The sequence below is a fragment of the Salvelinus namaycush genome, chromosome 10 (genome assembly GCF_016432855.1).
Source record: "Salvelinus namaycush isolate Seneca chromosome 10, SaNama_1.0, whole genome shotgun sequence".
Lineage (NCBI taxonomy): Eukaryota > Metazoa > Chordata > Actinopteri > Salmoniformes > Salmonidae > Salvelinus > Salvelinus namaycush.
This window is the reverse complement of record NC_052316.1, coordinates 8,651,932-8,667,550: the sequence shown is the minus strand read 5'-3', so window position 1 is coordinate 8,667,550 and position 15,619 is coordinate 8,651,932. Positions and strand designations below refer to the sequence as shown.

General features: G+C 42.4%; 1 protein-coding gene across 2 annotated transcripts in view; it reads left to right on the top strand.

Moving 5' to 3' along the window:
* Positions 1–15,619, top strand: part of LOC120054635 (choline transporter-like protein 5-B) — a 59,157-nt gene that overhangs the window by 28,771 nt on the left and 14,767 nt on the right. For both annotated transcript variants that reach the window (XM_039002128.1, XM_039002129.1), the window contains exons 3-6: positions 10,018–10,091; positions 12,915–12,999; positions 13,675–13,759; positions 13,883–14,011. In XM_039002128.1, the coding sequence (XP_038858056.1) occupies positions 10,018–10,091; positions 12,915–12,999; positions 13,675–13,759; positions 13,883–14,011 (373 nt within the window). The remainder of the gene's footprint in view (positions 1–10,017; positions 10,092–12,914; positions 13,000–13,674; positions 13,760–13,882; positions 14,012–15,619) is intronic.

Genomic DNA, 15,619 nt, shown 5'->3' with positions numbered 1-15,619 from the left:
CGATTGGCTGGCGTTAGCCCAATGACACGCATTGTTAACCAACCTGGGAGACCGGAGGAACACAAACTCATATATCACAGGGAAGCAGCCAATTAAGTACTTCTTTCCACATATACCATTCACGTATAACCTGGCTACGTCCTTTTTATTTGAATGCCTGGCTTTATCTCGTACATATACCAATGTCCTGTTGCTGTGTCTTGTTTACATTTGTTTGGATTGTCATTGGCTCTCACTTGAGTCCGCCATCCCACAAGACAACATGGTAAACAAGATTGCTCAATTACCAATTTAGGATGCAGCTGTGTATGTCTTATAGCCTTTCAACTTCGTGGTTTTACTCTTTACACCACTAATATCTGTCCTAAAGCGTATCATTACTTCATACTGCGTAGAATAGACATATTCAAGACCAGCTTCATACACTGGTGGGGAAAGCATGTTCCGGTCCCCCCCCCCGAGCCTTTATCTCACCCTCTCCAGCTCGTTTTTCTCCTACAGCTGTGGACTAAAGTGAAGACACTTTGATGTTTATTTGGCTTAGAGGTGTTTTTAAATAAGAACTGAGAGAGAACTGACTCTCCTCCAGTTGTCTTTTTGTCTCAGAAGCTCACTGCCTAAATTAAGTCTGTATCTGTGGTTGTTGAACAGTCCTCCAAAGAGTAGAGAAAATGGAGATGCATTGTAGCTCTGAATAATTCCGGCTTCCATTATGCTGCGGTACGGGTGATAAATCAATCCATAAAGTACATCTGAATAATGTATGAATTGAATAATGCCATTGACTAGGGCCGGCACGATACCAGTATCAGGATTCCCATTAGTATCGTGGCAAGGAAACAAAATACGAAGCGGTTTTAACTTCTTTAGGAAAACATCGCTGATTTTGGAAACCAACATCATTATGTTGTTTTCCAGAGTCAGAGTTATTTATTTTGTAAGCTACAGCACACAATATATTTTACATACAGAAGGTCTGCTTTGTTTTCATTTTTGCCGTGAAAAAAATATCCCGATACTGGTATCGTCCCGGCCTGAATAGTGGACTTCACACCTTTTAGTCAAGACACATACATGGACTGTAAATTTGTCCTTGAGACTTCTGCAGGGAAGTTGAAAAACATTCAAAACCCCTGTGCCTTCTACTGCTATATCTATTGGCTCTCCAGACCTTGAGAAACTTCTCGGTGTGTTCTAACATGTGGGAATCCATTATCTCTACCCCTCTCTCCCAAACTCTCCCTGTTAATTCTCATTATGTGGTGGAAACAGGCGGCCAATGGTGACACACCAGAACTGCAGCCACGCTATTCTGTGGCAGCGTCGACCGGTCATCACCACCACAGCCATGGCAGCCATGGCTCCCCAAGTGGAGTCAGCTTTACGAATAGAACACTCTGTCACAGAGCTTCACATGTCACTGACAGGAATGCCAGCCGGTACCCACTGCCTCACAGCACTTAGAGTAGCAGCACACATACATACCCACCCAGCAGGGGAAAGGAAATGGTTCTAGCCGACAGGTTTTGGTTCAGCTATGGAGACCTAAGACTTTTAGACTATGACTGGGATTTGGCATTGGACCACATTTGCAGTCGGGCTGCGTTTGCGTCACAGAGATGAGAGAAAGAGACCTAGTTTTTTTAGTCTCGTTTACCAGCTTCCTTTCAGCGTTCACCTGACTCAAAGGTTGTTCTGTATTAGCTCTGTAGTGCTAGCTTTGACTTTGCCTTAATAGGTAGTCTCTACTGTTTAATGTAGCCTATTTGAAATGATGAGTGCTTCTTACAGTCACCTTTTCCTGTTTTTAATGAAAATACTTTTCATTCAAGTCGTACAGTTTGGTTTCAATACTTCAAAACCAGATGGTAGGTCCAGGTAGTCACAAAAATAGATGGGTGTTGGTTAAATTGTGATTTTTAATGATTCGAACACATTTGGAGTGGCATTTTTTTCCCCTTGTGAGCGAGGAGCGTTTTTTCGCGGTGCAGTTGGAAAGGACTTGGAGCACCGGAAAGCACCCCTCCATGAGCGATAAGCGGGATTTCTGACTGCTCAACTCCGCTCACATACTCTGCTGAGTACCTCTTCATATTTTCAGCATGGTGGTGGCTGCGTCATATTATGGGTATGCTTGTCATCAGCAAGGAAGTCTCTAGGCCCTGGGGGTTTGGGTAGAAGACAGTGGAGACTCACTTCATGGTAACACAGTGAAGAGGTGACAGAAGGTCTGCTTCAGGGTCCCACCCCCTGGGATCTCATCGACTAATCACCCATGATTCCTAGCTGCCCTCTGGTCCGCTACACTACCTGACTCAACTCCTAATGGACACTGAGAAATTCAGTCCTCACTATGGCAACCTCGACAGCTCTTGTTCCTTGTCTTTTGAATGAAATGAAAAAGTAGTCCCTCGTCTGCCTCTTTTTAATACCGTGTTTAATATTAGAGCCAGCAGTGCCTTGGGCACCGCAGGTCCACTTCACACTGTATCACATTGTCTCTACAGGAATGTTGTCGGTGTGAGGATGGAGACATTTTCCGCCTCGGCTCCCTTGGACTGGGTTTCTTTGAAATATGGCTTAGCCTTTAAAGTCTCAGTTCCATAACCATCATGTTATAAACTTGTGTCATTCCTTGAGTCTATTCCATCAAATCTGATTTACGGTCAGGATTTTTGAGGGTAATGGTCTTTGACAGGGGAATGCAGATCTGAACAGATGGTCTATGGGTCAGCTATTAGCTGGAGGGGATTTATGGGCAATGTCATTTGGAGAGATATCTCAAATTGGACATTCACAATTAAGGATCGGGTCTTAATGGGAAAATTGCAATCACTGATGGCCACTAGATTATCACCAGCTGATCTCTCGTTAAACCATCATTACGTTCTAAAATCACCCGCACAGCTGATGTCAATTGCAACCATCATCCGTCACCGATTTACCACTCCGTAACGTGGATTTCTGAATTGGAAAGAAATGTGGTAGGAAGAGTAATTTCTTATTATTTGGAAATCGTTATCTTAACCAAAGAAACTGTTGCAAAGTGTTTTGTTTTATAATTACATTTTAATTGTCTATCAATTCCATATAAAAAAGTATGTGAATTTGGCTATTTGGTGGATTCGGCTATTTGAGCACACAGCCATGCAATCTTCACAGACAAATATTGGCAGTAGAATGGCCTCACTGAAGAGCTCAGTGACTTTCAATGTGGCACAGTCATAGGATGCCACCTTTCCAACAAGTCAGTTTATCAAATTTCTGCCCTGCTAGAGCTGTCCCGGTCAACTGTAAGTGCTGTTATTGTGAAGTGGAAACGCCTAGGATGTCAGGTATGAAGGTAAGACCCAGATGCAGACCACGTCGAATAAACAATAGTTTAATATTCCAACAGGGGCAGGCAATAGACAGGTCAAGGCAGGCAGGGGTCAGTAAACCAGAGGTGGGGCAACGGTACCGGATGGCAGGCAGGCTCAGGGTCAGCAGAGGTCAACAATCCAGAGGTGGGGCAACGGTACCGGGCGGAAGGCAGGCTCAGGGTCAGGGTATGGCAGAGGTTGGTAATCCAGAGGGGAGCAAAGGTACAGGTCAGGGGCAGGCTCAGGGGCAGGGGCAGGCAGAGTGGTCAGGCAGGTGGGCTCGGAGTCAGGACAGGCAAGGGTCAAAACCAGGAGGGCGAGAAAAGAGAGACTGGGAAAAACAGGAGCAGAGACACAACCCTGGTTGACTTGAACAAACAAGACAAACTGGCAACAGACAAACAGAGAACACAGGTATAAATACACAGGGGAAAATGGGGAAGATGAGCGACACCTGGAGGGGGTGGAGACAATCACAAAGACAGGTGAAACAGATCAGGGTGTGACATAGGAGCAACAATGGCTCAGCCTCAAGCTCATAGAACGGGACCGCTGAAGCGCATAAAAATCGTCTGTCCTCGTTTGCAACACTCACTACAGAGTTCCAAACTGCCTCTAGAGGCAACGTCAGCACAATAACTGTTCATCGGGAGCTTCATGAAATGGGTTTCTATGGCCGAGCAGCCGCACACATGCCTAAGATCACCATGTGCAATGCCACAAGTCCTCAACTGGCAGCTTCATTAAATAGTACCCGCAAAACACCAGTCTCAACATCTACAGTGAAGAGGCAACTCCGAGATGCTGGCCTTCTAGGTAAAGTTGCAAAGAAAAAGCCATATCTCAGACTAGCCAAGAAAAATAAAATATTAAGATGTGCAAAAGAACACAGACACTGAATAGGAACTCTGCCTAGAAGGCCAGCATCCTGGAGATGCCTCTTCACTGTTGACATTAAGACTGGTGTTTTGCAGGTATTATTTAATGAAGCTGTCAGTTGAGGACTTGTGAGGCATATGTTTCTCAAACTAGACACTAATGTACTTGCCCTCTTGCTCAGTTGTGCACCGGGGCCTCCTGCTCCTCTTTCTATTCTGGTTAGAGCCAGTTTGCGCTGTTCTGTGAAGGGAGAAGTACACAGCGTTGTACGAGATCTTCAGTTTCTTGGCAATTTCTCGCATGGAATAGCCTTCATTTATCAGAACAAGAATAGACTGGCGAGTTTCAGAAGAAAGTTATTTGTTTCTGGCCATTTTTGACCCTGTAATCAAATCCACAAATGCTGATGCTCCAGATACTCAACTAGTCTAAAGAAGGCCAGTTTTATTGCTTATTTAATCAGAACAACAGTTTTCAGCTGTTTTAAAAAATATATATATATATTTTAATAGTGCTAACATAATTGCAAAATGGTTTTCTAGCCTTTTAAAATAATCAACTTGGATTAGCTAACACAACGTGCCATTGGAACACAGGTGTGATGGTTGCTGATAATGGGCCTCTGTACGCCTATGTAGATATTCCATTTAAAAAATCTGCCATTTCCAGCTACAGTAGTCATTTACAACATTAACAATGTCTACACTGCATTTCTGATCAAGTTGCTGTTATTTTAATGGACAATTTTTAAAACATTTCTTTCAAAAACAAGGACATTTCTCAGTGACCCCAAACTTTTGAATGGTAGTGTACATGTTTCAAGCAGAACACCATAGTCCATGTGCCCGAGAAAGCGAAAGTAACCTACCTAAATGACTAGCACCCAGTAGAACTCACGTCAGTAGACGAAATGCTTTGAAAGGCAGGTCATGACTAACATCAACACCATAATCCCAGAAACCCTAGACCCACTCCAATTCGCATCCCGCCGCAACAGATCCACAGATGATGCAATCTCAATCGCACTCCACACTGCCCTTTCCCACCTGGACAAAAGGAACACCTATGTGAGAATACTGTTAATTGACTAAAGCTCAGCTTTCAACACCATAGTGGTATATTTCACTGGTCATCCCCAAAGCCAACACTTCCTTTGGCCGCCTTCCAGTTCTCTGCTGCCAATGACTGGAACGAATTGCAAAAATCACTGAAGCTGGAGTCATATCTCCCTCTCTAACTTTAAGCATCAGCTGTCAGAGCAGCTTACCGATCACTGTACCTGCACACAGCCAATCTGTAAATAGCACACCCAACTACCTCATCCCCATATTGTTATTTATCCTCTTGCTCTTTTGTACCCCAGTATCTCTACTTTCACATCATCATCTGCATCTATTACTCCAGTGTTAATGCTAAATTGTAATTATTTTGTCTCTATGGCCTATTTATTGCCTTACCTCCCTACTCTTCTACTTTTGCACACACTGTACATAGATTTTTCTATTGTGTTATTGACTGTACGTTTGTTTGTAACTCTGTTGTTGTTGTTTTTGTCACACTGTTTTGCTTTTTATTGGCCAAGTCGCAGTTGTAAATGAGAACTTGTTCTCAACTGGCCTACCTGGTTAAATAACGGTGAAATAAAAATAAGTAAAATAAAAAATAAATAAGATGAGACAGCCTATAGGGACAACAACCTCTCCCTCATTTTGAGCAAGCCAAAGGAGCTGATAGTGGACTACAGGACAATTAGCATCGACGGGGCTGTAATGGAGCGGGTCGAGAGTTTCAAGTACCTTGGTGTCCACATCACCAACAAACTATCATGGTCCAAACACACCAAGACAGTCGTGAATAGGGCACGACAACATGTTTTCCTCCTCTAGAGACTGAAAAGATTTGGCATGGGATCCCCAGATCCTCAAAGTTCTACAGCTGCACCATCGAGAGCATCCTGACCGGTTGCATCACCGCCTGGTATGGCAACTGCTCGGCCTTCGACCGCAAGGCACTACAAAGGGTAGGGTGTATGGCCCAGTACATTACTGGGGCCAAGCTTTCTGCCATCCGGGACCTATATACTCGGCGGTGTCAGAGGAAGGTCCAAAAATTGTCAAAGACTCCAGTCACCCAAGTCCATAGACTGGTCTCTCTGCTACCGCATGGCAAGCGGTACCGGAGCGCCAAGTCTAGGTCCAAAAGGTTCCTTAACAGCTTCTACCCCCAAGCCATAAGACTGCTGAACAATGAATCAAATGGCCACTATTTACATTGACCCCCTTTGTTTTTACACTGCTGCTACTTGCTGTTTATTATCTGTGCATAGTCACTTTACACCTACCTACATGTACAAATTACCTCGACCAACCTGTACCCCCACACATTGACTCGGTACCGGGACCCCCTGGATATAGCCTAGTTATTGTTATTTTTTTGTTACTTTTTATTTAATTTATTTCTTTAATTTATTTAGTAAATATTTTCTTAACTCTATTTCTTGAACTTCATTGTTGGTGAAGGGCTTGTAAGTAAGCATTTCACAGTTGACATGCGCCGAATACCTGTTGTATTCGGCGCATGTGACAAATACATTTGGATTTGATTTAAAGGAATCCAGCGTTAACCTGCAGGAGCATGTTAAGTTCTGACTGTTTGTTGCAATCAAGCCCATGTAATTCAGATGAGATTGGTAATAATAGGCCCATTTTAATTCGGCAGTGAGAAATACGTTTATTATAGGTACTGTAGTTCTGGATCTCAGCCATTTTTAACTGGGAAAGGAATCTAAATCTTCACTAATGTTGAACTCAACAAGCCCCATTTTCACCAATACAACTCATTAGCATGGAATGCAAATCCAGTTGCAATTACCTACAGTATTTATGTAGGGCTATGATCATTCTGCTTAGTAGCAACAGCACAATCCTGGATCATTTGTGATGCAAAGATTGAACTGTGCAACTGCCTCAGTCTAAATCAGTCTAAGAGCCACCCTTAGTAACCTAAACGTTTTTGCATGTGTGTTTGTATGTGTATACAGCATATTTGTTTCTGTGTATGTCTCTATCTAAGTAGTTTATCCTTTTTAATATCCATTACAATGAAATTGATATTCTATGTGCATCAGTGGCCTGAGCACCGCGGGACCATCTGCTATTTAATCACAAAATGGTGTTCGGAGGCTCAAAAGCAATGTGCGTATGTGCTGCTCGTGGAGTCTATGGTGCCACCACGCTGCATACAAAACAAGGACAAGCAGCTACCTCAAAGGAGCACCACGGCAGAACTGCCTCTGGCCTCCACTCGACACAGGCTTTCTTCCTGGGGATGAACGAAGAGTGTTTAACTTCTTATGGCTGCAAGCCCGACGTCGGTACACTTATGACAACAGCCAGCTCAAGTGCAGGGCGCGAAATTCAAAAGATATTTTTTAGAAATATTTAACTTTCACACATTAACAAGTCCAATACAGCATATGAAAGGTACACATCTTGTGAATCCAGCCAACATGTCCGATTTTTAAAATGTTTTACAGCGAAAACACCACGTATATTTATGTTAGCTCACCACCAAATACAAAAAAGGACAGACATTTTTCACAGCACAGGTAGCATGCGCAAAGCCAACCTAACTAACCAAGAACCAACCAAACTAACCAACAAACAACTTCATCAGATGACAGTCTTATAACATGTTATTCAATAAATCTATGTTTTGTTCGAAAAATGTGCATATTTGAGCTATAAATCAGTTTTACATTGCAGCTACCATCACAGCTACCGTCAGAAATGGCACCGAAGCAGCCAGAGTAATTACAGACACCAACGTCAAATACCTAAATACTCATCATAAAACATTTCTGAAAAATACATGGTGTACAGCAAATGAAAGACAGGCATCTTGTGATTCCAGACAATATTTCCGATTTCTTAAGTGTTTTACAGCGAAAACACAATATAGCATTATATTAGCTTACCACAATAGCCAGAAACACAAGCCATTCCCCAGCAGCAAAAGTTAGCGATTGTAACAAACCAGCAAAAGATATATAATTTTTGACTAACCTTGATAAGCTTCATCAGATGACAGTCCTATAACATTAGGTTATACATACACTTATGTTTTGTTCGAAAATGTGCATATTTAGAGCTGAAATCAGTGGTTATACATTGTGCTAACGTAGCATCTTTTTCCCACAACGTCCGGATATTTTTCTGGCACTCACATATTCTGACCAAATAACTATTCATAAACATAACTAAAAAATACATGTTGTATAGGAAATGATAGATACACTAGTTCTTAATGCAATCGCCGTGTTAGAATTCTAAAAAATAACTTCATTACGATATGCAGTTTACGTTATGGCGAGAGCGTGCCCAAAACCTGGCCGCAAACTACTAGTACAACATGTTCGACAGATATATGAAATAACATCATAAAATGGGTCCTACTTTTGATGATCTTTCATCAGAATGTTGTACAAGGGGTCCTTTGTCGGGAACAATCGTTGTTTGGATTTAGAATGTCCTCTTCTCCAGTCAATTAGCACGGAAAGCTAGCAAAGTGGCGCTAAGCTCTCCTTCGTGAACAAACGCAGACAACGCAACACGCCTAACGTCCCGAAAAAATTTCAATAATCTAATAAAACTATATTGAAAAAACATACTTTACGATGATATTGTCACATGTATCAAATAAAATCAAAGCCGGAGATATTAGTCGTCTATAACGACAGCTGTACAGAAGGCAAAACCAGGTCCCTTCACGCGCTCTCCAGAAAACAGGAAACTGGTGACACGTCATACAAAGAGCATTTATTCGACCCCAGATCAAGTTACACACTCAATTTCTTCTCTCACTGCCTGTCGACATCTAGTGGAAGACGTATGAAGTGCATGTATACTGATATATATCAAGGGCATTTATAGGCACTCCCTAGAACAGAGCATCGATTTCAGATTTTCCACTTCCTATCAGGAAGTTTGCTGCAAAATGAGTTCTGTTTTACTCACAGATATAATTCAAACGGTTTTAGAAACTAGAGAGTGTTTTCTATCCAATAGTAATAATAATATGCATATTGTACGAGCAAGAATTGAGTACGAGGCCGTTTGAAATGGGCACCTTTTATCCGGCTACTCAATACTGCCCCTGCAGCCCAAACAGGTTAAAGCACGAGGGCTTGAAGGTCTTACTTTTGATTGTGTAGTTCCTTATTGTAGCCTTCACAGAGCATGCTCTGTATGATAAAGTTCAGACTTGGATTGTACTTGCTCTGAGGGGACACCACAGGGTGGAAGTTGGGGAGGGTTTTTGAAGACGGGGCCAAGGCGGGGCAAGGCTGACAGCTCCTCTGGGGTGAGAGAAGTGTGAGAGATGAGAGAGGACTTCTTATATGTGGACTGGAGGAGAAACCCCAGCTGTGTGAGAGAGAGCCTCCCCTCTCTAAAGCAGAGATGTAACATACTATTGTGCAATCCAACCTTCAAAACCTCTGTTGGAGGGATCTCTGTGGAGAGCATAAACTCTGGGGGTTGGAGCATGTCTCATTAGAAATTGGAGCTCGGAATGTTTTTCTCTGAGCCCTGTGTCTTGAGATGCCACCTGGTCTTGTCAGGTGGCAAATGCTGCACCCAGTTTAGGAGCTCAAGTACAAGCCCACTGTCAGGGATGCCATGGCAAGGGCAGAGCCCTTGGTACTAGGCTCATCTAATTGACACTCTTTCTCTCTTTTCTCACTCCTTCTGTCCCTCTTTCTTTGTCTTCTCTCCAGGGGCTGCACGGATGTGGTGTGCTGTGTCGTATTCGTCATCTTCATCCTCGGCTACATCGCTCTGGGCACCGTGGGTGAGTTGTCATGCTGCTGCTTATTTCATCAGACATGTTGGTTTCGCAACACCACAGCCCACCCTATGATGATGCTCCACGTTGTGCGAGTCGACGTCCCATGTGAATGTAGTGTGTGTGTGTGTGTGTGCATTCGTCTGCGTTCATGAGTTTCTGCTTGCCTAGCTCTCATCTTGACAAAGTCTTTGGGTGGGGAAGGGAAAGGGAAATGCATTCGACCAAAATGTGTCTTCTGCATTTAACCCAACCCTTCTGAATCAGAGAGGTGCGGGGGGCTGCCTTGATCGATGTTCACGTCATCGGCGCCCAGGGAGCAATTTTTTCCACCTTGCTGGCTCGGGGATTCGAACTGCGTGTCACCGACTGCGTTGCCATTTAAATGCTAGATAACGTTTTGTATTGGATCCCGTTTTGCATTGAGCAACAGAGCCTCTGGTATTGTGAAGTGTGTGGGAGGTGGAAATATAAGTACTTGAATTTCCCCAGAGACAGACCCCTTCCTTAATGAGTGGGAGTCAGCAACATCAGAGTCTAATGATTTTATGTGAGTCACTTTCTGAGGTTACTGAATGGCATCTCCCTAATCTGTGCGTCTAATCTCTTGATTGGGGGTTTGACCATGTTCTCCAGAGTTATGGGTGACATCCTCTGGCCTCCATTCCTTTTAAGGGACTTAGAGTAGTTGTGCATGACGACGTAAACGCAGGCCTACTGCAGTGTGTTCCTCTCAGTAGATTGGAATCAATCATGTGACTCTCCTCACACGCACACACCTCAGTCTGTACAGACACAGACATGCATGCTTAAACACACACACGTGCACACACACGTGCACACATGTTTTACTATTCTTGTGGGGACCAAACAATTGATTCCCATTCAAAACCCTATCTCCTAAACCTTACCCCTAACCCTAACCCTAATTCTAACCCTAACCTTAAAGCCTACCCCTAAGACTAAAATATACTTTTTCCTTGTGAAAACCAGAAGGATAGTAAAACCGAACACACACACACACACACACACACACACACACACACACACACACACACACACACACACACACACACACACACACACACACACACACACACACACACACACACACACACACACACACACACAAGCCCCCACCCCCACACCCACACACCCTAAATTAGTCAAATCGGCTGTCTTTTCTCAAAGTGCTGCCCTTCTGACTCCCGTGTGCAGTGGAGTCACGTCTCAGTCTGGGCAGAGGAAGGACTGTCTGTTGCCCAATTACTTTAAGAGAGCCAGAGCCATGAAAATGGAGGTGACTTCAAATAGACGCTGGCGTGTTTGCAATTACGTGAACAGCTTTTCATTCTTTCTCCTCGCCCGTGGTCTTCCTCATGCATAAACTCTCTGTTTCATCCGGACTATTGGGTGAGGCAGGTACAGTGTCGTTGGCTAGAAAGGGAATAGAATAGAATGCCTTGTCCTCTAAAGTAATTATTTTCTGTTAATGTCTTGAACAGGTTAGAAAAACAAATTTGCAGCTTGGATTGAATTTCAGAGTAGTCTCAAAAGATACAGACTGGTGTTGAAAGAGTATTCCAATAATTGGGTGACCTTGGCCTTGGTTTTGTTGGTGGCGTCATTCCATGAAGAGAGCTTTTTGCATTACTTTGATATTTAAAATAAAAATTGTGCACCAATATTGAATTTGAAAAGACTTTGAAGTGCCCTTTTTAATATAGTGCCCTTTTAATATAGACCTCAAGGAAAATTCAACAAATCACATTTTTTAAATGTATAAAGACTTGCTAAAGTGCCACATTTCAGCATTTTTACATGTCCCTCCGGGCACCTTCTGTGACTTCTAGGGAGATTTTAACCCGCTTAATCCCAAGATGTCAACAAGTTTTCACCATTGTTGTTATACCCTAGTTATTTTGTTGCCTTGACAAAGTCATTTCTAAAATATTATTATTTATTTAATGTGATTAGTGACTCATTTTAAGGTCAACCCTGTTACGTAAGCAGAACTCTCGATTTAATATGAGTAAACTGTTCCTTTTTAAATATTATTTTCTAACGAAACATTGAACATCTAATAGTCAAATCATCGTGTAAAAGCAGGTGAGCTGGTTTTACCCTTTTTGGACATTTTCTGGTGTTTTGTGATGGAAAACTGACCATAATACGTAAACCCTGTAACCCATAGGCACTTTATTTTTTTACAATTAAATGTATTGCATTCAATTGTCTCTCCCTGTTGCACAAATCAAGCTTCCATTCCCCCTGTCACAAGGGGATTTTTGGCTGTTACTTTATATGGCACTTAACAGGCACTTACTGAAGTCATTTTTAAAATATAACCTCTTGAGATGGGAAAGTTATGAAGTTAAACATGTGCTCTTTATGACAATGTTAAAAGTAGTTGAAATCAAAACGTATTTAATTTTTTATACAAAGTTACACTTCTCAAAAGGTACCGAATTGGTGGAACAACCCAGTGGTTTTCACTCTTATTATCTCTCTGTATTCTGTAAGGGTAATCTCACAAGGTTTTCAGGTTGTCCTGTAATTGCTGAACAGCCAGCTCTCAGCTTGACTCGCTAATCTTTTCATATCTGGCTTTTCTGATTGTGATTCATAATAGGAGTCTACCTTTTGATCCCGTTTGACCTGCTTTTTTATTCGGAAGTGATTATGTTAGTGTGTGTTACAGGCGGGCAGAATATTCCCATGCACACACAGCCAGGGAGGTCCTGTCACTGACTCATAAATGCACAGAGTGATTGACAGTTGAAGGGCCAGGGAATGAGGCTAATGATGTGGCCGTTTGTCTGGTTGCAGCCTGGATCCATGGCGACCCCAGGAAGGTGGTCTACCCTACTGACAGCCACGGACAGTTCTGTGGACAACAGGGGACCCCCAACGCGTGAGTATAAAGAAAGATGCCAATCTTTTAGTGCACTTGGAAGAGATACTAAGCACCTTGGCAGGTGTGTCGGCTTTAACACTTTTGACACCTGCAATACGGCACAAACAATCTGAGACAAAACATAATGCAGAGAAACTGCTTTTCCCTACGATTTAATATCCGGCCTCAGCATGTCAGTAGTATTAGTCTCAGTGAGTATGATGCAGATTTCTTTTTTTTTTAACTATATGCAAGTTAGATTTATAATAATACAAATAAGGAACAACGTTGCCTGAAGAAAACTATAGTTGAAACACGTTGCAGTTGTGCTTCCTGTTATGACAATCATAGGCTGATCTGCTCCTTATACGTATTCTTTGTCAATATAATCTGAGTATAGTTTTTCTATAGGTTTCCCTGCATCACACTGGCTGCCTACTAGTTGTATTAGTCTGTAATATTTAGTTTATTGAGTGCTTTGCGCACCGTGTATGAAAATCGCTTTATAAAGAAGCATTAACAATCACCACGGACTTTCCTGCTCCCTGTGTTTTTACACACTGTTTGACAGACAGATCAATCTGCTGTTAGATTTTCAATACAACGTTTGTCCTCAGCGTTCGCTAATAAAACTGTCATTGTCTTCGTGTTGGGAAACTAATGACTATTCTCTCCATTTCCCTGTGGTTACAGCAACAAAGCCATATTATTCTACTTCAACATATTGCAATGTGCCAATCCTGCCGTTCTCATTAACCTCCAGTGCCCTACAACCCAGGTGAGAGCTGCCTCTTAACGCCGCAGACATTATGCTATTATGTTCCCGCTCGTTTTCCCTCGCTTGTTCTCTGTCATTAAGCGTTGATTCATGTTTGGCTGTCCCTTTCTCGTCTCTTCCCAGCTCTGTGTCTCCAAGTGCCCAGACAGATTTGCCACATACCTAGACATGCAGTACAACTACAGGTACAACAACAGCTACTGGGAGTATTACAGGCAGTTCTGCAAGCCGGGCTTCGACAATCCTAGAAAGGTACCGAGACTGATGCCTCCAGTCACTTATGATCTCACTTATCAAGTCCTTGAGTGTTCTGAAACATATCTTCTGTAATGTTTTTTTTCACGTCCACCGCAGCCGTTTTCATCTCAATATTAAAATATTTTCTATGGAGCGTTTAAGTACATTACTGTGATTGTTTTAAATGAAAATGCTCAAAAAGAAACAAAAATAGCTTCCTGGCAAAGAGCAAGCAAGAATTTTGCTAGGACTGTCTGGGAGTGGTCTGAGTGGGGAGGGGAAAACTGATAACTAGCTGTTATTGGCAGAGAGGTTTGGAACTCTCTTTCTTATTGGTCTATTAACTAATTTTCCGCCTAGCGATGTCACCAGACAGGCCAAAACTCCATCCCACCAAAATAGGCAGAAATTTCAGGCAGTCTTTTCAGACAGCTCTTACACAATTCCACAGTATTATTCCAATTAGGGCTGACCCCAATTAGTCGACTGGTTGATTGTTTGGTCGATAGGCTGTTGGTTGACCAAGATAAAAACATTTTGGAGCAGAAGCAAATATATATATATATTTTATGGCAAACGAGAAACCTGTCTGATTCGCACCCATCTCAGTAAACGAATCCATTGCGGAGGCCGTAGGGATGGCACAGCCCAAGAAGAAGGGGAGTGTGACTAAAATGCACAATGCACATCTCTCTGCAGAAGGCGCTCTCTCCCGACAATTTGTGCCCATTTATTGTTTCTTTCATAACTTCATTTTGTGAATTGTTTGCGTTGTATTGTTAGTGTATATCAATTCCCCATTACATATATCTCCAGTAGTACATTTATCATTAATTCCTATAATTTCTAATCTACAATGTGACGGTAATTTCTGTTAATGCATTCAATATATTATTATTCCAGTCTTTTACCGTTCTCATTGTCGGAGTGGACACGCTGTTTGCAGAACACACAACCTATGCTTGTGAAAAACAATTTTTGGTTTATTTCATTCCATTTACGAGTTTTGTCAATTTAGTCATTGTCTTTTGTTTGGAGTGCTCATGTCAATGTTGAGTAAGGACACGCACCTGATTACGCATAGAAGTAGGCCTATAGGCTACAAATGTAGGCATGTAAATGTGCCCATTTGGGGATCTGATAGTATTTCTGATTGGCTTAACGCACCACCACTAATGAGTGGTGGAGCTTCTCAAAGTAATGTTTTCTTCACCTCAAACAGCAAGCAAACAAAGTCTGTTTTTACATCCATTGAGAATGACATTAGTTCTTCAATGTATTTGAAAAATATTTCCAGCTCTTCCTTTCAATAACCACTCAGCATGAAAGGGAAAAAATATCATGCTGGGATCCAGTGGAAACGTCATGAAACAGGCCTGCCTAATGACCTCTTATCCCTTGCGCAAAATAGCCTACAACTGTGTCTGTCCTGAGCTCACTGGTGCAGGAGACAATAAGCTCCCAGGATATTTTATACAATGTTGCAAGTTTGCTAGCACAAGCTTTGGGCCTGACCCAAGTTGATACAATGCTTCAAGTTTGTTGCAGACAGGCCATGCATTGCCAATGTGATTTATATGATATTTATTTTTATCCGGATATTTTCTACCAGCAGGCTGCAAT